General features: G+C 40.9%; 1 protein-coding gene across 11 annotated transcripts; it reads right to left on the bottom strand.

Moving 5' to 3' along the window:
• Positions 1 to 9,628: 9,628 nt before the first annotated feature.
• LOC131401924 (zinc finger protein 658-like) lies at positions 9,629 to 27,051 on the bottom strand. 11 transcript variants are annotated; one of them, XM_058536978.1, is made up of 7 exons: positions 26,977 to 27,051; positions 26,193 to 26,297; positions 25,262 to 25,891; positions 24,636 to 24,694; positions 19,645 to 19,771; positions 19,258 to 19,353; positions 9,629 to 12,980 (listed from the first exon to the last, which is right to left on the bottom strand). In XM_058536978.1, exons 4-7 carry the CDS (start codon positions 24,648 to 24,650, stop codon positions 10,039 to 10,041), a joined length of 3,180 nt encoding a protein of 1,059 aa, XP_058392961.1. In that variant the 5' UTR covers positions 24,651 to 24,694; positions 25,262 to 25,891; positions 26,193 to 26,297; positions 26,977 to 27,051; the 3' UTR covers positions 9,629 to 10,038. The 11 variants fall into 11 exon arrangements, with proteins under 11 accessions (XP_058392961.1, XP_058392964.1, XP_058392965.1 ...); XM_058536981.1 differs by lacking the exon at positions 26,977 to 27,051 and having other exon boundaries at positions 25,262 to 25,490; positions 25,657 to 25,891; positions 26,193 to 26,957; XM_058536982.1 differs by lacking the exon at positions 26,193 to 26,297 and having other exon boundaries at positions 26,977 to 27,043.
• Positions 27,052 to 27,581: the final 530 nt, after the last annotated feature.

Genomic DNA, 27,581 nt, shown 5'->3' on the forward strand with positions numbered 1-27,581 from the left:
AACAGAAAGGTAGGAAATCAGGATGCAAACGCAGAACACAATAAAAATGGCCTATATTTTGTTGTTTTAAATTAGATGCAGAAGATTCAAGAGAAACAATCCCCATCAAGACAGCAGATGCCCAGACTGTTGGCATGTTTCAAGGACATGTGAGGGGGTCTGGGGAGTGGAGCTGCTTTCTCATTTGGAAAAAAACTAAGCCGATTCATGCAGAGAATTATTCTAGGTTAGTTCATAGATCTCAGTAATGCAATTACCTATCCTTACAATTTTCTCCCTCCTTCTTAACAAAGGACCAATAATCACTTGTCATAGGCATCAAACCTCCCCAGGATCTCTCTATGTAAGAGCCATTCTCAACCAATTCTTTGCTTATATTGAAGAGAACTTTGGGTACATTCTAGCGGGGCCAATGTTTTCCAGCCAGGTCCTGAGGCCAAGGTCTTCTACACTTGGCATCTTAAATGCAATTTGCAGAAGGCTAGTGTCTTCAGCAATGCAACCAAGTTGCTCAGTTAGAATTTGGGGAAGTGCTATGGTCTGAATGTTTGTGTCCCCCTTCTCTCAAATTCATATGTTGAAATCCTATCCTCCAATACGATGGTATTTGGAGGTGGGGCCTTTGGGAGACAATTAGGTCATACAGGTGGAGCCCTCATGAAAGGGATTAGTGTCCTCATAAGAAGAGATATAAGAGAGCTTGCTTTCTCTCTCTCTCCCCTGTCTGTGCCAGCATACAATGACAAGATGGCCATCTGCAAACCAGGAAGCAGGTTCTCGCCAGACACCTTGATCTTGGACTTGCTAGCCTTCAGAACTGTGAGAAATAAATTTTTGTTGTTTAAGCCACCCAGTCTATGGTATTCTGTTGTAGCAGTCCAAACTGAGACAAAAATTGGCACTGAGAAGTGGGATGCTCCTATAACAAATACCTAAAAATATGGAAGTGGCTTTGGAACTGGCTAATGGGCAGAGGTTGGAAGAGTTTTGAAGTTCATCCTAGAAAATGCTGATATTGTCATGAAAGTATTTTTACAGGCAATTCTGGTGAGAGCTGAGAAAGAAAAGAGGAGAGCCGCTGTAGTGAAAACTTCCATCTTTTTAGAGAACACACAAATAACTGTATACAGAATGTTGGTAGAAATATGGACGGTAAAAGTCATTCTGATGAGGTCTCAGATGGAAATGAGGAAGATGTTACTGGACAATGAAGAAAGGCTATCCTTGTTATAAAGTGGCAAGACACATGGCCGAATTGTGCTAATGTTCTATTGTTTGCAGAAGGTAGAACCTGCGCGTGATAACACTGGATATTTAGCTGAGGAACTCTCTAAGCAGTAGTGAAGGAGTGGCTTGGCTCCTCCTGACTACTCAGAGTGAATTGTGAGACGAGAGAGATGAATTGAACACAGAATTTTTAAGCAAAAGGAATCAGAACTGAAAAATGTGGAAAATTCTCAGCCTGTCCAGCTTACCAAAAATGAAAAAGTGTGCCCTGAAGAGAACAGTTAAGGGTGTGGTGGACTGAGCATTTGATAAGGAGAATAGTTGGGTGCGAACCATGGACGTAATCAGCCATCTCAACAGAATTCAGGAATGGAAACGGGATTACACCAGCAGAAACACTTCCAGCTAGGACTAAAGGAAACAGAGAAAATGGGATGGAATGAAGGCAGGCTGTGATTGTGTGCTATCCTTCAAGAAAAGGCAGGAAGGACCCTGAGGGCGATTCAGAGATCATCAGGACCACTGCCTAGGTTTCAACAGGGCAGATGGCCTCCAATCAAAGGCACAGGAGTGGGGCCCTCTGGGACCTACCCCCACTTGGCAGAGCTCAGGCACGGGGAAGGCCCCAGCAGAGAGCAATGGCCTTGGTGGGACCATGGCAGGGAGCTATGGAATGGGTGGCACTCGGTCCACTGTGAGGGTATCCTTGCCACCCAGTGGGTCCGGGAGGCAGAGAATCGAGACAGAGAGGATGATTCTAGAGGCTTAAGACCTCTGGAGTTTGCCTTGCTAGATTGTAGACGAGCTTGGGACTCGTCACCCCTTCCTTCCTTCCTTCCTTCCTTCCTATTTCCACCTTTTGGAATGGGAATGTCCATCCTATGCCCGTCTCACCATTGTTTTTGGAAGCACATAACTTGCTTGGTTTCACAGATTCACAGTTGGAAAGGAACTTTGCCTCAGGAAGAATCATACCTCACCCATATCAGTCTCATCCATATTCGAATAAAATAAGGAGATTTCTGAGGATTTTCACCACTGGCTCCTTAGTTACTTGCACAGTTTATGGCCATTAGTCATCGGGAAATAAAAAGTGGCTCTTAAGTCTAGTCTCTACATTAGAAATGTTAAGAAGTCTAGTTCTGGAAGACACATTCACCAGACACAGTTGAACAAATAATTCAATAGCCGTCTATGAGACGGTCTGCACATTTTAGGAAATTCTTCGGTACTTAAGAAACAATTTCACTTATTCTTCAGTCCCTTAACAGCTTTGAGAGGAATCGTCAATTTCCCTGTGCCGGCAACGACTCTGTGTGGTAGCACAGGTAATGCCTAGGAGGAAGAAGCTGGGCGAGTTTTAAGGCCGGGGAGATAAGTTCCATAGTTTGTTCAGACCCTACAGGACACTGTCCTGCCACTCTAACCAAGGTTAATGTTCAGAGTCTGCCTGTAAGATATTTCTGAGATCAAACGGCAAAAGAGAGGGAAAGGGCAAATTAATAATTGTTTACAAAAGAAGTTAAAAAGAGAAATTACTTACAAGCAAAGTGACTTTTCACACCTCCTCTTCAATGAGTTCAAACAGATCTTTGGGCCAACTTAGCCATCAGAGTTGTGGTTGACAGCCAACCACCTCCACCCCCTACTCTTGCACCCCCGTCTCTGTCTGAGGCACTTGAAAATAACAGAGTGAGTTCAGTGAGTATTGTCAATCTGTCCCTTATCCCAAAAGAGAACTGAGGTATGACTGACGTACACTAAACTGCACATATTGAAAGTGCACGATGTGATGACATTTGACATATGTATAATAAACACATGAAACTACCACCAACAATCAAGATTGTAAAAACATCCATCACCCCCCAAATCTTCCTGGTGCCCTTTGGCAATCCTCCTCTTCTACTGCTCCCTGCCAAACCAGGCAATCACTGATCTGTTTTCTATCACTATAGACTAGTTCGCATTTTCTGGCATGCTACATAAATGAAATCCTTATGTACTCTTGCTTATCTGGCTTCTTCCACTCACCGTAATTATTTTGAGATTCATCTTATGGATGTACCACAATTACACATTCACCAGTTGATGGACAGCCGGGTTGCTTCCAGTTTTTTCCTATTACAAATGAAATGGCTATGAACATTCATGTACAAGTCTCTGTATAGATATAGGCTTTCTTTTCTCTTGGGTAAATACTCACGAGTGAAATGTCTGGAATGAATCGTGGGCATATGTTTGTCTTCTTAGGAAACTGCCAAAATAATTTTCAAAGTGTCTGTACTGTACCATTTTAAAATTTACCAATTTAAAACTATACCAATTGAAAAATTACCATCAGCAATGTACCAGAATTCCAGCTCCTGTGCAACTTTGTCAATACTTGGCATGGTCACTCTTTTTAATCCTTGCCGTTCAAATAGGTGTGTGGTGATGTGTCATTGAGCTTTCCAGTTTGTATTTCCCTAATGATTAACGATGTTCACAAGCAGCTTTTCACATGCTTATTTTCCATCTGTATATCTTCTTTTGTCCGTATTTTTAAAAATTGGGCTGTTTTCTTATTATTAAAAAAGAGTACAAGTCCTTTATCAGATATAAATTTTCCAGGCTGTGGCTTTTCATTCACGTAATTGTGTCTCTTGAAGAGCAGTTTTATAGTTTTGATGAAGTCCAATTTATCAATTATTTTTTTCTTTTATGTATCATTCTTTAGGTGTTGTATCTAAGAAATGTTTGCCTTACCCAAGGTAAAACATTTCTCCAATGTTTTCTGCTACAAATTCTTTAGTTTTAGTTTTTACGATTAGATCTACATTCCATTTAATTTTTTAATACAGCGCAAGGTAGGGATCAAAGTTTAAAAAGACAGTTGTCCACGTGTGTGCAGGTTTATTTCTGGACTCTATTCTGTTCCATTGTTATACTGGTGTAACTTTACACCAGTACCACACTGTCTCGATTGCGGTAGCTTTACATGCAGTCTCAATATCAGGTCATGTTAATTCTCTAACTTTACATTTCATTTCATTTCATTCACATTTCAAAGCAGTTTTACCATTCTAGGTCCTTCGCGTTTCTGTACAAATTTTAGTATCAACTTGTCAATCTGCATAAAAGGATCACTTGGGCTTTTGAAAGGATGGGGTTAAAAGTATATAATACATTCATTGGATGGGACTGAATGTATACAATACATATAATAACGTATAATTTGGGAGATTTGATATCTTAACAAGATGGAGTCTTCTGACCAATGAACATGGTTTATCTCAACTTATTTAGGTCTTCTTTAATTACTCACAGCATTGTTCTACAGTTCTCAGTAGAAAGATCTTACATATTCCCTAGATATTTGATAGTTTTTGGTGCTATTGTAAACTGTAATTTTTAAATTCAATTTCCAGTTGTTTGTTGCTAGTATATAGGAAGACATTCAGTATATTCATCCTGTATCCTTCAACCTTGATTAGTTTACTTATTAGTACTAGTAGCTTTATTTGCTTATTAAGAATAAATAGTAGCTGCTTAGTTTTTAATAGCTTTTTCATAGATTCTATCAGATTTTCTCTCTCATGTCATCTGTAGACAATTTTACTTCTTTTCCAATTTACATGCATTCCAATTTACAAACAACTCATCCCTACTTCACAACAATTTCTTTTTTAATGCCAGATCTGGAAGTCTCTACAATGGGGCTAAAATTAAGGTCCAAGACTCTGGAAACATTCCAAAACCAGAGACTATGTCTCCTACTTTGACTCACGGCAAGAATTCCAAAGGGATTAATGGGATGGATAATCTTCTCCCTGTATTTCACCAAATTGGGCCCGACAATGCAAATGTTTGGTTGCCTAGTGGATGGGATAGCCATATATCTCTGGAGAGCCATTGTTATTACAACTCTTTGAAGTCTGTATGTGCATTTTGATTCTCTATTTGATTGCAAGCTGCTGAAAGGCAAATGACTGCCGTCAAACTAAGAGTGATGATTTTTTTTTGTCAAAGGCTTTCACCAAAAATCAGGGGGGCTGGACTTTGCTGTGAGAATTAAGTCCAGCAGATCTGGAACAGACCTGAGCTGAAGTATCCTGCACATCATTGGTCAAGGAATGAAATATATTGATTAATAGTGTTGCCTTGTAGCCACGGGTCCAAAAGGTTTTGGGGGCAGCTTTTAACAGCTTATCAGCAGCGTTTATTGCTAACAGTGCAATTGATGACTGGCACCTGTTCTCACTGAGACCCTCAGAGTCCTTTGTTGTTGGGGCTGGTTACACAGCAAGAACATGCCTACATGCCCAGCAGGGTACAAAAAACCCCAGCAGTGAATCCATTTTACGCTTCTGAGGTGTTCTGTGCACACGTAAGTTCTTCTCTGACAGTGAAATTGTGTCCATACCATGGAGGAAAATGGGAGCTCATGCCTGCCTCTTATCCAGACCCCTGGCTGTGAGGCAAATCCTTACTTTATACTGTTGCTATATTGCACCCTTTCCCCTTAATAAATTGTAGATTTATAAGCATTGTCATTTTGGGTCCTGTGAGTCTTCTTTAGCCATTCAACCCTGTTTAACCGTCACTGTTTAGTGCACCACATTTTTTGGTAACGTGGCAGTTCTGTCGTTTTCGGCCTTGCGGCTACTTCTCAATGCGTACACTTTTTCTCTTCCTTGCAAGTTATCTATCCATGAGGCATGTATAATCTAGTTCTTTTTCTCAAGTTCAGTTTATTCAGTGGTCTCTTTTGGCCCTTCCCTTATTTTCTGTGCTAATGACTTTCTCAGTGCTTGTTGGTTTCTGACCTACTTCTCTTGGAGCCACCTGCACTCTGGCCACCAAGAATCTCCTCTGGTTTCCTGAGCAGTCTAACAATAGAGTCTTGCTTCTGCTTTCTCAGTAGGGATACGATTACATTCTACCTGTGCTGCTGGGTTATCATCTTCTACCAGAGGTATACGCCTGTCTTGAGAGCATGTTGCCCGTTAACACGTGTTCTCCACATGTACTCCAATCGATATATTTCTCTCCCAGAGGTGTTACTTCTGTAGGAGTTCCTGTTAGATTTTCATCTACACTGTCTGATGACAATATGCATTGTACATGTGCAATAACATATGCCCACATGTTCTTGCTTCAACAGTAACTCTTGCTTCTCTATAACCCTTCCAGTTTGGCTACTAAGCTACCACCTGGGAGTGACCATGTGCTCCTACATCTTTTATATATATTTCTCATTATGTCACCTGCCTATAACCTATATGTCTAAACTTAACTTTCTGTCTGATAACACACCCATTCCTTTCTAACTATTCTTACTAGCACCACACAATTTATCAATGCTTTTAAAATACCCCATACAGGCATTTGGCTTTTGATAACCCACCTTGCTCTCAATTCTGACTTATTTCTGCTATCGTCATACATTTCTTAGTTAAACCCGCTGGTCATTCTTCCTATCTCCTGTTGGTATCTGAGTTAATATAATAATCTATGGGTTGACGGGCTCATGAAATGCAGACAAACTTTCTTTCAGTCCTTTCATTACTCAAAGTCCAAATGCCAGGGATTAAGAGGTATAGAAGAGTTGGTCACCACTCTCAGAATGAGATATGAAGATACATAAAATCCTGAAGTTAATTCCTGGGGAGCAAAGAAGAGAGCAATGATTCATTCTTATTCCAACAAACACTAAAAACCAAAAATGTGGACTGTCAACAGGATCAGCTTGAGGCTCTTTTTAAATTCTGGGTGCTATGACTTTTAACCTATCTGCATTTCTATTATTTCCAACATTGAAATCAAAACATATAAAAAGGATTCTGATCTTATTTTATGCACAATTTGATAGATTGATAATTTATAAAAGAAATATTTACCAAGTAGCCAGCACGGTGCTTGCTACACGTGCTTTTCAGTTGAGGGACACCACCTCGACCAGGTGATCAAGCTTGGCATTATCAGTGATCACTCATGTTGACAGGACATACTACTGATGTGATGAAAATGGCATCTCATCTCTGTGGTTTTCCTATAAAAAAACCCGTAACACCAGCGCAATCATAAAAAAAGGTATCAGAAACCCAAACTGAGGGATATTCTACAAAATACTCAACAAGCACTCCTCAAAACTGTCAAGGTAATCAAACACATGGAAGGTCTGAGAAATGGTCACAGACCAGTGGAAGCTAAGGGGACATAACAATTAAATGCCATGTGGTATCCTAGATGACATCTTGGAATACAAAAACAGTAGGGAAACACTAGCGAAATCTAAAAAATGATGTGTTTAGTTAGTAATGTATCAATGTTACTTAGTTATGACAAATGAACCAGAGCAATATAAGATGTTAATACGGGGAACTGAGTGAGGAGTATACACGAACTATGGTGGTAACTTTTCTTGAAATCTAAAACGATTCTAAACTGAAGTTAGTTTTAAATTTTTTTTGGAAAGCACTCCAAGTTAGATAGTTTCCTTTTCATCTATAGTTTTCTGAAAAATCAAGCATGTAGAAAGAGATCTCTTGACTTTCATTTCCCTTTTGGCACTGTGCAATAAGCTCTAGTTGCATCAGGGTGTCAGAAACTGAGGAGGGGCAAACATATTCTCTCCGCTGCTGGAACTTTTCTGCCACAAGGAGTGTTGATCCACCTCCGGTGGTGCGATGATAAACCCTCATCCAATGGTGGGCTCTTACTCCTGGCTCCTTTCTCTGGCAGTGATGCCACTAAGTTAAGTGATAACCCAGTGTTGAAGAAATATCTATTCTCCAATTAATGCTCAAGATATACCATCATTTTCCCTCACATGGTTATCAACAGAGGATAGGGAATAGAAAACTTAACCTGAGAACCACCTGACTTGTCCTCATGCTCAATCTACCAGCTTACACTTGCAGAAAGCAACATGCCCAGGATTCAGAGAAATTTTTAGTGGTCCAGGTTTTAAAAATGAGGGTTTCATTTACTTTCTTCTCTGTGCTGACCAAACCATGTAGCCTGAAATGATGGCAGATTGATCAAATATGTTCCTGGCTAAGACTATACTATGTATACTACATAGTCTCCCAAAAAGTGAGTCTGCTTTTCAGTACCAATGCGGTGCTTCTGACATGAAAGTAGCCCTGATTTCTCACCCCAATTCCAAAGCCTGTTGCCCAAGCAGGGCAGAAACAACACTGGTTTGCAACAGTGCAGCGTGAGCAAGCATCACGGGTGTAAAAAAGATCCCAGACAGGATCCTCAGGCTACATGCATACAAGATGGCTGAGGGGAGGATTTGCTTTATAATTACTCGTGCAAAATGAACCACTAGAGTGGCATAAAATGAAGGCCAAAAAAGCTTCCAAAAATCAACATCCACCAAACACACAGACACAACACACGCAGACACATACACACAAGAATGCTTGAGAAATCTCACAGATTTCCAAGGACCTAGAACAACTGGACCAGACTAATATTCAGACATAGCAGGCAGGCCAAAATCACAGCATCAAGCTGAGGGAAGCCAACAGAAGGACACAGACTGTCACACAGAAAAGGAAAGTGGAGAGGTCCAGAGCAGGTTTGGCTACTGCCTTCTACTGGAACTCACCAGTAATAACAAATTCTCTGCTACAGAGACTCAGACAGATGTACCACATAGCTCAGACACTAGTCACAAACATTTATTGGTACTGTCCAAAGAATTCAAGTTACTCCTCCATCTTTAAAACTTCACATTCCACAGTCAGTTTGTGTAGAGGTAAATATTTTCTTTTTTATATTCTATAAAACTTGGTATTACATGGAAAACACAAGTTTTGGTACATCAGTTCTAGGCGAAGATTTGATCTTCAATTCAGAAACTGATTTATTTCCTCAGAAAAAAGTTCTCTGAAGCAAACTCAGTACAGTCACAAGACACATAACGTTTCAGTCAATGCCAGACCACACATGCGACGGTGGTCCCCTAAGACTAGTACCATACAGCCCAGATGTGTAGTAGGCTACACCACCCACGTCTGTGTAAGTACTCTATGATGTTCACACGACAAAATCGCCTAACAACCATTTCTTAGAACGTATACCATTGTTAGGCAACACACAAATGTATCTGTAAAAAGTTTCACTTATCAAAATATAAGATTTTAGTCTAGTTTTAATTATTTCATGTTTAATGAAGTTCACTTTGCAGTAAAAGGCTTTTGTGTTTTTCCCTGAGATTTCTCTGATTTTTGATGAAGGTTGATCATTCATGATATTGACAGAAGTTTTCTTCCTCCTCATGTGGAGTCTCTGATGTACAATAACAGGTTGAATTCTTGGTGGTCTTCTGACATTCATTATATTCAGTCTTTCATCCTACTCTAACAGAGAATTGGCTAAGCTATTGCATTTAATCAATGACCAAAATCTGTAAGAGCTCAACAGAGCCAAACTTAATCCTTGCCTAAAAAAACAAAAAGCCAACTGGTGAAGATGTTAGTGGAGAATTCTGTTTCACCCAGTTATTCAGATTCTAGTCTCTTTCACCTTGTGCTCTACCATCTTCAACACACAGCAGCCAAGTCTGCATGGAAGTCTCTCCATTCCAGTATAACACAGGACAGGAAGAATCTAAGGTGACTTTTTAAGTCCAGACTTAGCTTAAATGTAGTAGTGTCATATTCCATGATCAGCCGCACCTGGATGAAGGACAGACTGGGAAACTTAGGCAAGGTATGTGCCTAGTGGAAAAGGAATTAGTTAAGGGAAATAATCTGCAGGTCTATGTGACACGAGCTTCTCCCCTGTGTGTTACCTAATAACATATGAGTTCCTTTAGGGCTTTCCAAATTCATTACATGCCAGCGTTTTCTCTCTGGTGTGCATTCTGGTGTGATGTACTCTAAGAGCTGCCTTACGGACAAAAGTTTTCCCACAGTCATTACATTCATAGGGCTTTTCCCCTGTGTGAATTCTTTGGTGGACTCTCAGAGTTGAATTTTGGGCAAAAGATTTCCCACACTCATTACACTCATAGGGTTTCTCCCCTGTGTGAATTCTCTGATGTGCACTAAGGTGTGACTTCTGGGAGAAAGTTTTCCCACATTCATTACATTCATAGGATTTTACACCTGTATGAATCCTCTGATGTACTCTGAGGGTGGAATTATGGGCAAAAGATTTCCCACATACATTACACTCATAGGGTTTCTCCCCTGTGTGAATTCTCTGATGTGCACTAACATATGACTTCTGGGAGAAAGTTTTCCCACATTCATTACATTCATAGGGTTTCTCCCCTGCACGAGTCCTCTGATGTGCTCTGAGGTGTGATGTCTTGGTGAAAGTTTTCCCACATTCATTACATTCATAGGGTTTCTCCCCTGTGTGAATTCTCTGATGTGCCCTGAGGGCTGAATTATCAGCGAAAGTTTTCGCACATTCATTACATTCATACGGTTTCTCCCCTGTGTGAGTTCGCTGATGTGCACTGAGGTGTGTCCTTTGGGAGAAAGTTTTCCCACATTCGTTACATTCATACGGTTTCTCCCCTGTGTGAATTCTCTGATGGACTATGAGGGCTGCCTTATAAACGAAGGTTTTCCCACATTCGTTACATTCATAAGGTTTTTCCCCTTTGTGAATTCTCTCATGACCACTGAGGTATGATTTCTGGGAGAAGGTTTTCCCACATTCAGTACACTCATAGGGCTTCTCCCCTGTGTGAATCCTCTCATGGGTACTGAGGTGCGTCTTCTGGGAAAAAGTTTTCCCACATTCATTACATTGATAGAGTTTCTCCCCAGTGTGAATTTTCTGATGTGCTCTGAGGGCTGAATTATGGGCAAAGGTTTTCTCACACAGATTACATTCATATGGTTTCTCCCCTGTGTGAACTCTCTGATGTACTCTGAGAGCTGAATTATGGGCAAAAGTTTTCTCACAGTCATTACATTCATAGGGTTTCTCACCTGTGTGAACTCTCTGATGTGCTCTGAGAGCTGAATGATGGGCAAAAGATCTCCCACAGTCATAACATTCGTAAGGTTTCTCCCCTGTGTGAATTCTCTGATGTCCTCTGAGAACAGATATATGGGCAAAAGACTTCCCACAATCATTACACTCGTAGGGTTTCTCCCCTGTGTGAGTTCTCTGATGTGCTCTGAGGGTTGAATTATCAGCAAAAGTTTTCCCACATTCATTACATTCACAAGGTTTCTCCCCTGTATGAATTCTCTGATGTGCAAGGAGGTGAGTCTTGTGAGAGAAAGTTTTCCTACACTCAATACATTCATAGGCTGTTTTGCCTGTGTGAATTCTCTGATGTGCTCTCAGATGCGATGTCTTGGAGAAAGTTTTCCCACATTCGATACATTCATACAGCTTCTCCCCTGTGTGAATTCTCTGATATTCTGTGAGATGTGCCATCTTGGAGAATGTTTTCCCATATTCATTACCTTGAAAGGGTTTCCTATCTCTGTGTGTTCTCTGGTGTACGGTGAGGGAAGACTTCTTGTAAGATTTCCCACGTCCGTTGTTATCACTAGGTTTCTCTTTTGTATCAGCTGACAGATATTCACTGAGGTTTGATTTCTGACAGAAAGTTTTCCCACATTCACTACATTCACAGACATTGACCCCCATATGAGTTCCAGGATAATGAATAGAATGTGAATTGGGAGAAAAGGATTCCCCACATTCCTCACATTCATAACGTTTCTCCCCTGACTGGATCTTTTGATGCTGAATGAGGTGTGCTTTCTGGTAAAAGAATTTCCTACGTTCACTATATTCAAATGACTTCTCTCCTGTGTCACTTTGCTGAAGTACATGGAGGGCTGAGTTTTGATGGAAGGATTTCCCATATTTACCACACTGGTAGAATTTCTCTTCTGTGTGAGTTCTCTGATGTACTGTAAGGTCTAATTTCTGACAGAAGGCATTTGTACATTCATTATAAACACAGAATTTATCTCCAGTTTGTGTCTTCTGATGTACTACATGGGCTGAGCTCTGGCTCAAGTTTTCTTCAGATTTACCGCTTTCAAAAGCAACCTGTCCTATAACAGTTCTCTGAGGTTGAGTGAGGGGTGAATTCCTGTTGAAGTTATTCCCACTTTCATGACATTCATAGCGTGTCATAGCCATGCGAACTTTATTGTATTCCACAATGGTGGTTTTGTCACAGGGTTTCCCATCTTCATTAAGACTAAAGCACTTTTCCCTTGTGCCATTTCTCATGTGGTTAAATAGAGTTGCTTTATCAAAGTTTTTCCTAAATTCAAAATTCTTACAGGATTCCTCTCCTGTTAGAGAACTCTTAGCTGTAACACCGACAGTCTTATCATGCAAAACTTTCCCAAATTCATTACATTCAAAAGATTGCTCCAGAGTTTGAAATTTCTGATGATCTTTCTCATAACTGAGAGCTTTCACATTTTTATTACATTCATAAGACTTCTCTCCACTATGAGTTTTCTCCTGCTTAACATCAACCTGCAACTTTTCACATACATTCAGGTAATCAGCTTTCTTTCTTGAATAGTTTCTATCATTAATAATTAATTCAGAAACAACCGGCAAATTCATTCTACCAGAGTCACATTTATAGGGCATTGTTCCCGAAAAATCTGCAGTTGAATCCAGATTAAATGGTTTTTCTAAAACTTTCTGTACTTCTGTACTCAATGTTTTGTTATCCATGAATAGTACTTGCCACAGAGGTTTCTCTTGTTTTTCCTGGTTCCCCTCAACGTGGACATCGACTTGGTAAAATCCTAAAATGAGAAAAATTGAAAACATCCTATGACTCACATTACTTATGAAGAGGTGCTTAGAGCCGTATCTTTTGCCTGTTTCCAAAGATTAATACTTCATGCACACAGACAGAAAGACAGATACTCTCTCTCCTCATCTATGTTGTTTAAAAAAAACAGGTATTATTTCCAGTGCTGGCCAAGATGGAGCAGCCCCATCTTCCTAGGTCCCTCCCTCTTACCATTAAAAATCTCTGGACCAAAGAAAAGAAAAATTAACAAATGAAGATGCTACAAAATGGAAAAGTGGACTTTGGGACTTAAGAAATGACATGGCAGAGAATTCCAAGGCTTTTCTTTCTGCTTCTCATATATCCCATATGGGGCGCTGGAGAAGCCTGCAATCCAAAGACAATAAAAGGCAGAGACAGAAGAGCTCCAAGAAAAGCCTGTTTCTTTTACCCAAAGGTCTGAGAGAACGGTTGTCTAACAGAACAGAAAAACTTGCTGACGGCATCAACCCTACTCAAGCCAAAAAAAACCTGGAACACTCTTCCCTGTGAAATAAAGGATTTTTCTTCCCACAGAAATAAAGGATTTGTCCCGTCTTGCAAAATTTTCCTCCATGAGCCAAACCAAGAGCTCACAACAAAAATCCTGAGAAAGTTCCATTCACAGGACATTCTGGGTGATGGTATCAGCAGCCACAGCCAAAATTCCACCCAGAACCACATTCCTATCTACTCTAACAAATCCATTGCTTTAAGGCACTGGTGGCAATTCATGGCAGGTAGGGGAAGCAAAGAAGGAAGAAAAGGCAGCACAGGAACAAGAAAAGAGGCAGGAACACACGGTAGCCCACAGTCACAGCTAGAAGAGAGGAAATACCACTTGTGAAAACCACACCCTCACAACCCAAGGGCACAATACACTACAAAACAGCTGAATTCACATTATTCTCAAATGCACATGAAGTGTTCACCAAGACAGACCACATTCTGGGCTATAAGCCACATCTTTACAAACATAAAAGAACAGAAATCATATCAAGTGTGATCTCAAGCCATAGAGAAATTATACTAGAAATCAGTAGCGCAAACTTACCTGGAGAATGCAGAGTATTTATAAATTAATACACTTCTAATTGACCCATGGGTCAAGGAGGAAGTCTCACAGAAAATTAACATATTTTGAAGTGAACGAAAACAAAAACTGTTTAAAACATACAGAAAGTTGTGGGATGCGACTAAAGTAGTGCTCAGAGATAAATTTACAGCTTAAAATTTTTATATGAGAAAAGAAAGACCCCCAATCAGCTACTTAAGCTTCCACTTTAAGAAACTAGACAAAGAGAAGTTAAATCTAAAGAAAGAAAAAGGAAGAAAATAACCAAGATTAGACAATGAAATTGAAAACAACAGAGAAAAATCAATCAAACCTGAGCTTAGTGCTTAGAAAGATTTTTCTTTAATGATACAAACAGACGAAAAAACAGAAGACACACCTTATCAATATCAGAAAGATATATGCGAAAGAGGATGTAACTCACTGACACAACAGACATTAAAGAGATAATAACAGAAAAACCCTATGTCTGTAAATTTGACAATATAAATAAAATGGACGGATTTCTTGGGGAAAAAAAAAAAAACTACCAAACTCATTCAAGAAGAAAGAGATAACCCAAAGAGATCAGTATCTGTTTAAGAAATTGACTTATGTGGTCAAAAAATATGCAGTTTCAAAAAACAGTTCCAGGACCAAATGGTTTTAACTACAGTGAATTCTACCACACATTTCAAGAAGAAATAATACCAATTTTATATAATCTCGTCTAGAAAACACAAGATGAGTGACTATTTCCTAAATCATTTTATGAGGCCTGTATTATCCTCATAGCAAAACCAAAGACAGCTCAAGAAAAGAAACCTACAGATCAATATCCTTCATGATAAAAATGCAAAAATCCTGAAAAAAGAAAAAGTAGCCCAAGACTACAGCAATATATAAAAAGAAATATTAAATTAGAATCAAGTGGGATTCATCCCAAGAATGCAAACTGTTGCAATATTCAAAAACCAATCACATTCATCATCTAAAGAAGTAAAATTACACAATCACATCAATTAAGGCAAAAACATTTCACAAAATTCAAAATCCATTCATTAACCTAATAAAGGGAATCTATAAAAAGCCTACAGCTAACATCATACCTAAGAGTGATGAATGCCTTAGTCAGAATGCTTTAACCAGAATGCTTTACACCTAAGATTGGGAAAAGGACAAGGGTGTTTACTCTCAGCACTTCTACTCAAGACTGTAATGGAAGTTCCAACCAATGCAATAAGGCAAGAACAAAAATGAAAGATACGGAGTAGGTCTACATGGAAGATCTTCCCCAAACTCCTCAAACTATAAGTGTTTTCCGCAAGGCCAAAATACAAAGCCAATGTACAAAGCCAATCATATACAAACAACAATCAACTGGAATTTTAAATCAGATAAACAATATAATTTCCCATAGCACTAAAAAAACAACACCAGAAAACCTTGGTATCTGTATGCTGAAAACTACTGATGAAAGAAATCCTAAATAAATGGAGAGGTATATGTTGTTTATGGACTGAAAGACTCTATATTGTTAAGACGTCGATTCTCTTTAATTTGATCTGTACATTCAACGCAATCCCACTTCAAATGCCTGCATGCCTTTTTGTAAATATCAAGAAGCTCATTTTAAAATTCATATAAAAGAAAATCGGTGGACTCACACTACCTGATTTCAAGACCTAACTAGTAAGCTAGAGTAAAAAAGTCTTAGATACATGGAATATATGTACATAGGCGCGCGCGCGCACACACACACACACACAACTATATATCCGTTTCCCAAGAACAGTGCAAATGCTCTTCAGTGGGCAAATCATAATCTTTTCAACAAATGGTGCTAGAGTAACCGCACTCGTCTTTTCAAAAATTTAAACCTGACACATACCTCACACTTTCTAGGCAAATTAACACCAAATGGATCACAAAGTGTAAAATGTGAAATTTAAAAATGTCTAGAAGAAAACATAGGAAGAAATCTGTTTTTACTTTGAGTTTCAATGTTTCCAGACAGGACAACAAAAACATGGTCCTTAAAAGAAAATTAATGAATTGGACTTTATCAAAATTAATGTTAAGTTTTAGCCGGTCTCCTCTCAAACCACGCCAACAGAAGAAGTGGAGGGCAGCTTCACTACTGCCAAGTGGGGAGACAAGTCTAGGTTCCCACTAGCCCTCTGCTGACATCCTTGGGATTTGGAGGAGAAGGCCGCCACATGAACACTGGGCAGACCTGAGAGATCAGGCTCCCCACCAGCCTTCCGGTGACACTAACCACCCTGTACTTCATCAGGTGCCGAGGTCCCTAGCTCATCTTCATTCCTCGTTCCATCTTTCAGAATCTTACGTTTGTCTTATATAAATGTACTATACATAAGTACATATTTAACTATACTTAGTGGGAGGAGTAGGAAGCCCCATTTACTCCAGCTTTTCCCTAGTTAATGCTTTTTAGATCTTACCCATTCCTTCCCTAAGCAGAGTCATGAACATGTTCTCCTTAATCATCACATAGAATATTTCTAATTTTGCTTTGATAATCAGGTCTTTAAGCTACCTGAATCTGAGTTTCTGTTTTGATCATAAGGTTACCTCAGGATTCTTTCCCCACTGATTTATTAAACCATCCCAGCCCCAGCTCCATAGGACTGAACTACTCAGAGCTTTACATAAAGCCTTGATATCTGGTAGAGTGAGTCGTCCCACATCGCTCTTATGAACGGAGTTACTCTGATATCGCATTTTAAATCTTTACAAGTATATTCCCACTTGAATTTATTATGTAAGCGCTTCTTTTCTTTTGTCTTTGTTAGGGTTCAAGTTTCATCTATTTTATTGTTTTTTATTCTAAGAAACATTCTACAATTTCTCAGTTTTTTTAGTTTACTAATTTTTACTTTTACTTTAAATTCTTCTGCTTTCATTAGTATATTTTTTACTCTTCTTAATTCTTAATCTATTAATATAAATACGAGACTACAAATTTACCTCTGTTCACTCATTTAGCTATATCCCAAGGTTTCTAATATGCACATTCTTTTTTTATTTCATAAATGTGGTGCAATTTTAGATTTCATTTCCGTCTTTATATGTCATTTAAGGGAGACAATTTTTAAAATTACCATGTCGAAAGAGTGTTTTTGTTTACTCATTTTATCATTATTTTCTAGATGGATCAAACTATGTTGAGAGAACGTTATTTGTGGTGATTCTAATATGTTGGATTTATTGGTGTTCTCTTTTTAGATTAACACTACATTTTCACAAATTTAAGACTCTCCCATGGGACTTTGGAAGGCTTGTTGTTTGATTTCAGCACACACATACACAAATACATGACTCACTTGAGTACAAATATCATGTATATCCTCCTCTACAGGCATACTTCTTTAATGTCCACAGTACCTATTATTTAATAAGATGAGATATATTATGAGCTCCTGATCCTAGTGAACTGTAAGTTCCCAGAACTTCCTTATTTAGTGTGTTACGATCACTGATATCATTTTGTTTGGTGCAGTCATTCAAATGCTTCAAGTTTTACTTCAACTGCGCTCTTGAGCTAGAGGACCTTTACTGTATTAATCTATCTATTGCCAAAATTCAAACCTGAATAACAGAACACGAAACCCTGAATTATTTTATTTTTACTAACTTGATAACTTTACTATTATTTTATTACAAACTTTCTAAGATCCTCATTTAGGGATATCTTTTTTAGCCAATCAATATGATCCAATCATTTGCATTTAGTGACTGGGAGATACGCTTGATCTAAATTATGTCAATCTTTATGTTATGCTATCTGTTTACATGGCTTCACAACAAAACTTTCAGTAAACACAGTTACTTCAGATGATTGTACTTTTTTGCTCTAGGAATTATATTGAAACTATAACTTCTGAAATTCCTGGAATCGTTTACCAGTTTAGACAAAGGCTAAAAGAAGCACATGAAAAGATACTTGACATCATTAGTGATCAGGGAAATTGTTATAGACCGAATTGTGTCTCCCCTCAAATTCATATGTTGAAGCCCTAAACCCCAATGTAACTGTATTTGGAGATAACATCTTTAGGGAGGTAATTAAGACTAAATGAAGTCATAAGGGTGGGGCCCTAACTCTATAGGACTGGTGTCCTTACGAAAAGAGGAAGAGAGATCAGAGCTCTCTCTCTCCATGCATGCACCAAGGAAAGGCCATGTGAGGACACAGTGAGAAGGCAGCCATCTCCAAGCCAGGAAGAGAGGCCTCACCAGAAACCAACCCTGCTGGCACCTTCATCTTGGACTTCCAGCCTCCAGAACTGTGAGAAATAAATTTCTGTTGTTTAAGCCACCCAGGCTATGGTATTGTGCTATGCCACTCCAGCTGACTACAACAGAAATGCAAATCAAAATCTCAGTGATATACCACCACTTCACATCCTCTAGGACGGCAAGAATCAAAAAGTCAGATAACAACAAGTGTTGGTGAAGATGTGGAGAAATCAAAACTCTTGTATGCTGTCATTAGGAATGTAAAATGGTGCAGCCGCTTTGGAAAACAGTCTGGCAGTTCCCCAAACAGAGTTACCATATAACGCATCAATTCCATGCCTAGATATAAACTCAAGAGAAATAAAAGCATACGTCCACGCAAAAATTTGTAAATGTATGTTTATATCAGCATTACTCAATAATAGCCAAAAGGTGGAATCCCAAACGTCCACTGACTGATGAATGGACACACAAATGTGGTACACCCACACAAGGAAATTGTTTTGCCATACAAAGCATGAAGTACTGATACATGCTACAATATGAACCTTGTAATCCTAAGTGAAAGAAACCCAACACAAAAGACCACATAATGTGTGATTCCATTTATATGAAATGTCCAGAATAGGCAAATCTATAGAGACAGAAAGTGACTAGTGGTTGCCAGGGCTGGAGGCGACAGGGAGACAGGGAAGTGATAGCTAAAGGGTATGGAGTTTCTTTTTGAGGTGATGAAAATTGACTGTGGTGATGTTTACACCTATCTGTGAATATATTAAAACCCATCGAATTGTGTACTTTAAATGGATGAATTGTATGACATGTGAATTATATCTCAATAAAGCTGTTTAAAAGGAAAAAAAAAAAAACTTTCAAAAGTGTTCCCTTCTAAGGTCTAACTACCCAGGTGTTTCTGCCAGGGCTCACTCACCTGGGTACCTCTGGTTTAGGCATTCTTCCTCTAAGGACCAGGGCTCTTCTCCTTGCTCCAACTTGAAAATCACCTTGGGTTTAGTAATGCAGTACCCTGTAAACATAACAATTGGGGGTCTAAACAGACCAGATCCATAGGCCTTTTGGTTGCCAAAGGTGGAGAAAGAGACAGCAGCAAGAGCAGCAAAATGAAGGCGCTCATTTGAAATTTTCAACGCGGAAGTAATGACACAAACATCGTTTCGGTTTCTCTAAAGGTTTTAGTTACCTTAGACCTCTTAATAAAAAGCCGGAACACCACCAATCTCTAAAAACGGTTTATGTGTGGTCATTTTAACAAAAGGAAATGTACTCTAGAGGGAGTCACATGGTAAGGTCTGCTCACCCACGGAGACGAGGTGGCTGTAGTTCTCCAGCATCACATCCCTGTACAGGGCCCTCTGCGCAGAGTCCATCTGCCGCCACTCCTCCTGGGTGAGCTCCACAGCCACGTCTTCAAATGACACTGATCCCTGAAACAGCACATTTTGTGCAAAGGTTCAGAATTACGTGACAAAGAAAATATCTTTGAGAACTACTAATTTTCCTGTTTACTCTTAAGGCTCTAAAACAAATGGCTATAAAAGATGCCAATTTTTGACCTAATTTTGTCTTTAACTTTACAGCTACTCCATTAGTTTAAAAGGCTTCTAACTTAACATAATTCATTTGTATATATTTATGAATTATAGGTTTGCTTAAGAACAAAAAAAAACTCAATGTAAAGAGACTTCCTGCAACACTTCTTCTACATCCCAAGCGATTACCCTGGGTATTCTAGAGAATTCTAGGATAGTCAGTCTCTCCTTGGACATCATCACTGTAAATAACGGGGGCCAAGGAAGAGATACACTAAGTTGCGGAGACATTATACATGATCAAACTTATGGATAAGTACATGTCTGAAGATATATAATATAAATCTCTTAGAGCTCATTAAGAGCGATCAAACAGACCAGTATAAGAGAACACTATCTACACTGATGGAACAGCAATGGATACAAGGATAGGGACTTAATCATAGAGCAGAAGCAGCAACCAATTTGACAACGACTTTCCCGTGCAGCTACCCAGTCTAACTGCATGCGCAGCTTCTTGAGTGCTGGTGCCAAACACTGATATTTGGGAAACGAAAGGAAAAAATGTGCTAGAAGTCGTAGTGAGACAGATCTGCTCAGGTTGCTACTGAAGGGTCTACGGAACATAAAGCTAGAAATGTCCCTTAAACTAGTATACACACGGTTTTAGAACATAGAAGGGAGGCCTAGGACGAAGACAAGCATTTAGGAATTACTAGCAATTTAGGCGGTAACTGAAGTTATCAGAGGCAATCAGAGAGCAACCCGAGCACAAGGGGATTGAGGAAAGAAAAGTACCAAAAGTAGAATTTGAGGAACCATGATAATTGAAGAGGCTGACAGAAAAAAGGCCCACAAAGCCAGAGAAGGCGTTTTCTGAAAAGTAATAATAGGATCAGGAGAGGGTGGAGTCCTGGAAACTGAGAAAAGGGAAAGTTTCCACAACAAAAGACTTCAAAGGGGCTGGGAGGAGGGGGAAATGAGGAGTTGCAGGTACAAAGTTTCGGTCTCAGCTATGCAAGGTCATTAAGTTCTAGACATCTGCTGTACATCACGCCTATAGTTAACGATACTATATTGTACACATAAAACTCTGCCCAATCTCTAAGAGGGTAGATCTCATGTTCAGTGTTCTTTTCACAATAAAAAATAAAAAGAAAGGAAGCAAACCAAGAGACAAGAGGACAGAAACAAGCTTTTTTCCAGTGTTATGTATCCAGTTCTTTGTTCATTCATGTCTTCAGTATGACTGAGTGAGTACCTACTCTGCATGAAGATCAGTGCTAGGAGCTGGTAACCAAAACAAATGAGTAAAAGAATAGGAACACCTCTCAAGGAAATTTATTTTAATCTGAAAAAAGTAAAGAAAATTTAACTATATTTTCAAAAACCAAAAATATCAGTGAGAAAAGCGGCATTGTGTTCATTTTCGCCAATCTCTCTAACGTCCGGCTTAATAAAAATCAGCCGGATTAACAAAACCTAAGCTAACCAATGACCTAAGTGAAAATGGGGAAATAAGGATCCAAGAAAATTCTCTCCTCCATAAAAGCAACGAATAAACCGGCAAAAGTTGTAGAAGGTAACAAAGGCAATTGACAGAACATTTACACAAGGAAAACAGCAGAATCAGAGTGAGAGCGGTGATAGCGTGTGCTTTTCAGGGACCCTGTTCCCATTCCTCTCTCTGCAACGTGGTGGCGGCGGCGTGAGAACCGACAGTCTGCACTCAAGGCTGAAACCAGCAGCGTGGCAACCACTGGCGGGCAGAACCGGGCTGAGGTTCCCTCAGAGCCCCACTCCCAGGAAACTCTTTATTTGGCCTGTTGGGTGGTTCCCTGAAAGACCTCACTTGCAAGGACGTCTTTATTTGAGCTACCTCAGAGCTCACAGAGAATGAAAAGCCTTATCCTCAGAGGCGTTTGTCAAAAACATTTGAAGGCACTTGCTTAACTTAGTGGCTACCTGAGGAGGTGGATAATAGTTGGGGCAAACAACGTCCTAATCAAAAAGTTTAAAAGGAAAAGCTGGAGAATGAGATGTCCATAAAGATTTTTAAAAGCTCCAATATATTCCTGAGAATCTAGAAGGCCGCACACATGCGGAGAGCCATGCATATGTCCAGGAAAGATGTGAGAAGGCCCTAAGCTGTCACCTCTGGGTGATCTTGAGGTTTGGGGTAAGAAGGAAGTGACGGCTAAGGCCGAGCTGTAAACTGCCTGTCTGACTGCTGTAGGAATACCCTCACACGCACAGAGCCCCTTAGCAAAGACTGGGAGACTTACTGGTTCCAGGCATTTCAGGACAGAGACTTCAACTGCCACAGATCACAAGAAATACAGGCTCCACAGCATTAGCTCACAGAAGTCACTGAACAAATAAATTTCAACAGTGACCCCTATGGAGGGGAGAAATCCTGATTTCTAAAGTTGCCACACTGTTTTACTTAAAATGTCCAATTATCAATAAAAAAATTGCCAAACAAAGAAAAAAACAAGAAAGTAAGACCCCTACACAGGAAAACGTGTAATCAATAGAAACTGATTCCTGCATCTGAGGAAGCAGATGTTGGACTTACTAGGCAATGACTTTAAATCAGCTATTTTAAATATCGTCAAAGACCCAGAGGAAACAATGCCTAAGGACTAAAAGAAAGTATGAGAACAATGTTCCACTGAACAAAGAATATCAATCAAGAGATAGAAATTATAAAAAGGAACCAAATAGAAACTCAAGAGTTGAAAAGTACAATAACTGAAACCAAACTTGCACTAGAGGGATTCAAGAGCAGATTTGAGCGGGTGGAAGAAAGCGTGAACAAATGGACATAGGTCCACTGAAGTTACGCAGAGTGAGAAACAGAAAGAAAAAATAATGACAGAAAATGAACCGGGGGATAGCACCAAGTTTACAGACATACGTATAACGAGAGTCCCAGACAGAGAGGAGACAAAGAAAGGGTCTGAAAGAATATTTGAAGAAATAATCGACAAGAAGTCTCCAAACCACCAATCTCAAAAGCAGTAAGAAAGAAGTGACTCACCACATACAACAGTATTACAAGCATGGAGGACAGAAGGCAGGGGGAATGACATATTCAAAGTGCTAAAAGAAAAAGGTTGTCAATCAAGAATTCTATATCCAGCAAAAGTGGAAAAATTAAAACCTTCCCAGATAAACAAAAAACAGAATTTGTCAGAGGTAAAACTGCCCTACGAGAAATAATACAGGGACTGGTTCAGCAAATCTACAGAGACAGAAAAGTTGAGGGGCCTGGGGGTGAACAGAATGATGGGAGAAGAGAAAGTGTACAGAACTGCTTTTTTCTTTTTTTTTTTGGTGAGGAAGACTGTCCCTGAGCTAACATCTCTCACCAATCTTCCTCTTTTTGTTTGAGGAAGATTGTCCCTGAGCTAACACCTGTGCCCATCTTCCTCTATTTTCGTACATGGGAGGCAGTCACAGCACAGCTTGATGAGTGGCGTGTAGGTCCGCGCCCGGGATCTGAACCTGCAAATCCTAGGCCGCCAAAGCGGAGCACGCGAATTTAACCACTACGCCACCAGGCCGGCCCCCAGCATTGCTTTTCAAGTTGATGAAAATGTTCTAAAATCCACTGTGGTGCTGTTTGCACATACCTGTGAGTACACTAAAAAAATCACTGAATTTTACATTTTAAATGGGTGAATGGCATGGTATGTGAATTGAATCTCAATAAAGCTGTTTAAAAAAGAAAAAATGAGAGAAAAGGAAATCATTCCAAGATAATAGAGAAGATTAAAGGGCCAAAGATGGAAACTGTGGATGAGCCACGCGAAAGGACGAGGGAAAGAAGATGACTCCGTGAAGACATCAGCAGGAGAAGGACAGAGCCAGTGGAGGGTGTCACAGACAGTAACAGAGAAACTTTCCAGGACAGTGTGAGAAGTAGAGGCAAGTGCTACAGAAAAGTCAAGTAAGGAAAGGATTAGACAAGACCCAATGGATTTGATTATAACCAAGTCTCTGGTCACTGGAGATCACAGGCAAGTGGGGAGAGAAACCAAGGCCTCATGCACAAGTTTAGAGTGGGACGGGAAGCGTTGAAACACTTGAAAGAGAACAGGATTTTAAACTGCTGAGCTGACAATTTTAACAGGATTTTAAACTGCTGAGCTGACGATTTTAAACCGTCCTGAAAATCACGGGTACTCGAAATATTTATGGAGAGTAATTTTAAGGATAGTCATTTGATCCATCAGAAAAATGTCTCATTCAATCCCTGCGTTTGAGTTTCCGAAAAATAGTATTGACTGAGTTCACATTCAGCATTACGTCTTCTACCTTTACTGAAGAACAAGTAGAGGCAACACTCTATATTATTTTAGGGTTATTACTGGAAGTTGTTAACTAAATCACCTACTCGAAAACAACAAAGATATTTTTTTATCTTCAATTGTCTTTATAGCCTATGAGGAATCAGTTTGCTTTATCTTCTCACCAATGTTAACCTTTAAAGAATTATCATGTCGGATACCCTGACACAGCTATCAAAAACCTCAGAAATAAATTTGGAACTCCAAACATAGTACATTTGTAACGTCAGAGGACCTGCATATATCCACCCGCCACCTTTGCTGTGCTCTCCAACTGTATTTCTATATCTTCTCTGAACGCATCTGATCCATTTCTATTTCTACTTTTCCACGTTAACGTATAGACACTTAAGCCCTTATAAAATCCATTGTAACACAAACAGGTTATCAAAAATCGAACTCACCTGAGCTATGTTCATTTTCTGCTACTCCTGGAAGCATGTAAAGAACTGTGAAGGTTCAGCTGGGGAGGAGGAAAGAGAAACGGGGTCATGAGAAACCTGGTCGGTCTTACAACTCCTACATTCATCTGCCTAAAACTCTCATAACACGAGCTGGAGAAAAGCCTTCCCTATGGGAAAATACCCCTTGGACATTCTTGAGAAAGGGCAAGAAGGAACACACAGAGGTAGCACCACCTGAACGTGCATATGTATCTTCGACATGACTACGTGGACTTAACCTTGCATTTTCACTGACTAAGGTAAACTGCTTTTTCTTGACGAATTAACAATGTATATCCTCTTCTGACTAATTAACAACAACAAAATAAAACAACAGAGGATTAAACAAAGTCAGCAGCACCAGAGGTGAAACCCTCCACCTTCATTAAACCTAATGTTGTCAAAAAACTACTCAGGCTGGATTATTAATCAAGTTCTTGTCTTTCACCTTGAGTTAGAACTTCCACAGAAAACTCCCAGATACAGATGGGATGCTTCATGCAAGAAATAAATTTGTTTAACTTTTTGTTCTAAATTGGTTGCAGTTTCTAAAAAAGGCCTTCGGATAAGATGCTTATAGTACTCACACGCGTGTAAGTCAGCAGCACCACGCTTAGTTCTTGGTTCTGTCCTGGCTGACTCTACAAAAACCATTCATTTCAGGCCTGATAGTTTTGGGCTTCCAAAGGCGCCCAGTGTAGAAAACCCTTCTTCTACTATCATTTCGTTATTCTCTACGTTCAGGAAAGAGGCAGCATCGGCATAACTCTAGACGCCACACGTGCTGATGAACATGGTGTGAGGGCAGCTCGGAATCTGAAGAGTGAGGGCAGAGTGAAGGAAACAGGGTGCTGTTGAGGATTTTGTCAGCACTGGCTGGGTACACCTTCCCCGGACACCATGTCCTCACCAGCCATCCAGTGAGCTGCCTTTTCCTGGGCAGCCTGACAGTCACCCACCCCTCTCAACGCCCGGTTACCACCTTCTGCAAGCTGGTCCACAGTGTCCACTGTCACACAGTCTGTGATGGCTTCTGGACGTGGTGACATCATCCAGTCTGATTCATGCTATACAGGGATCAAGAACTGCTTCTGGTGGAACAAATCTGGACCTGCTCCCGTCTGGAACCTTCCGCCTCTGCTCTGAAGCTCCGGTGAGGGGTCTGTCAGAAAGGCTGTTCTTCCAAGTGGCAGTGTTCCTGAGACTCCCTTTCCTGCCTTAAAAGAGTTACTTTGCTCGAGAGGGGCTGGGACCTGGGCCTGAGAAACAAACTCACTCTATTTGAAACCTTCCTCTAACACTCGAAGCCTGACTCTTTTGCAATTCACTAGAAATGTAGTACCCAGTACTGTTGCCATTAGTTGCATGCAACTACTACACTTCAAGTGTGGCTACTGCCACAAGTCAAAACCACATTTTGGATGTACTGAATTAAATACATCAGTAAAATTAACTTCACATCCCTTTCTTTTTCCCGTTGCTACGGAAAACCTTTACATTGTGTATGGTTTGCATTACCTTTCTCTTGGCCAGCACTCCATTAGGTACCAGACGGTGTCTTTGAGGACGGAGACGGCCTGGACGGCGAGGCAGGGTCAAGAGCCGCCGTCTGACCCAGGGGCTCTGGAGAGAAGCCACAAATCCCAGCACACATTTCCCGCGCGCTGAGATTCTGTCCGCGTGCACTCCACAATCACCCCTCCGGGAATGTGGGGGAGAGGACACTCTACTAAGGGCTCCGAGGGCTGCCGCGTCGGGTTTGGGGCACGGAGGAGACGAGGCAGAGCCAGACGCAGGGAGTGAAACCTATTCGTATTGGCACCCTACCTCTCCCACCCGCCGGCTGGTGCCCTGGGGTCTACCATGCCGCCGCCAGGAGCTGCCTTCCACTGTGCACAACGGCACGTTTACACCGACAAGGAGGCTTGTCGTGAGGGTGATGCGAAAGCCCAGACGAAGGAAACGGGGTCTTCCGAAAGCCCCCTACACAGGGGTCAGCACGAGCCCCGGACACAACGTCCCCAGACCACCCTTTCGTTCCCCGGAGAGCTGCGCGCGCTGCTCCCAGGCGCCCCGCGCTCCCCGCGAACGCTCGGGGGGCGCAGCCCTCCCGCCGCCCGCAGCCCCGCCCCGGCCGCGCCGCGCCTCCCGAGTCCCGACCGAGAGCCCGCCCTGCGGGCCGGGACGCGGCGGGCGCACGGCGCTGGGGGAGGGGAGGACTCCCCGCTCCCGTCCGCGGACACGAGCCCACCCGACCCGGCAGGGCCTCAGCCGCGCGGAGCCCCGTCCCCGGCGCGCTCACCCCTGGCCGCAGCCTCCGCTCCCGCCTAGACCCGAAGACGCCCACACCGTTCCCGTCTCGAGCCGGACTGGCGGACGGGAGGAGGCGGGATGGGTGTGCGCGTGCGCAGAGTGAGCGCCAAGGACCCTTCCCAGAGTGCTGCGCGGGGCGCCCACGACATCCAAGACTACATTTCCCATAGCACCTTGAGAGCGCAGGAAGTAGCTTGGGAAGCCTTTCTGCTTCTTGAGCGGGTTGGAAGACGTGACAATTGAACCTAACTGCTGGAGACTTTTCCTGAATCCTAGAGGTTATGGGTTAGACTTTTACTTTATGACGTTACACACTGGAAAGCGTGGTTCTCGATCGGATCCTGGTTGGAAAAAGCAACAGTTGCAGGAGCCAATTGGAGAAATATGAATATGGACTAGATATTAGAAATATTAAGGAAAATTACCATTACTTTGGTCACTGATAACATTTGGACGACGTAAGAAATTGTTATGTTTTAAGGATACATGCTGAAACATTTACAATTATGAAATCATGGATTTGTAATTTACTTTTTAAAACTTCAGCAAAACAATTAGAGAAAGCAGATATGGCCAAAGGTCAAGAATCATTAA

The sequence above is a fragment of the Diceros bicornis genome (genome assembly GCF_020826845.1).
Source record: "Diceros bicornis minor isolate mBicDic1 chromosome 22 unlocalized genomic scaffold, mDicBic1.mat.cur SUPER_22_unloc_1, whole genome shotgun sequence".
Classification (NCBI taxonomy): Eukaryota; Metazoa; Chordata; class Mammalia; order Perissodactyla; family Rhinocerotidae; genus Diceros; species Diceros bicornis.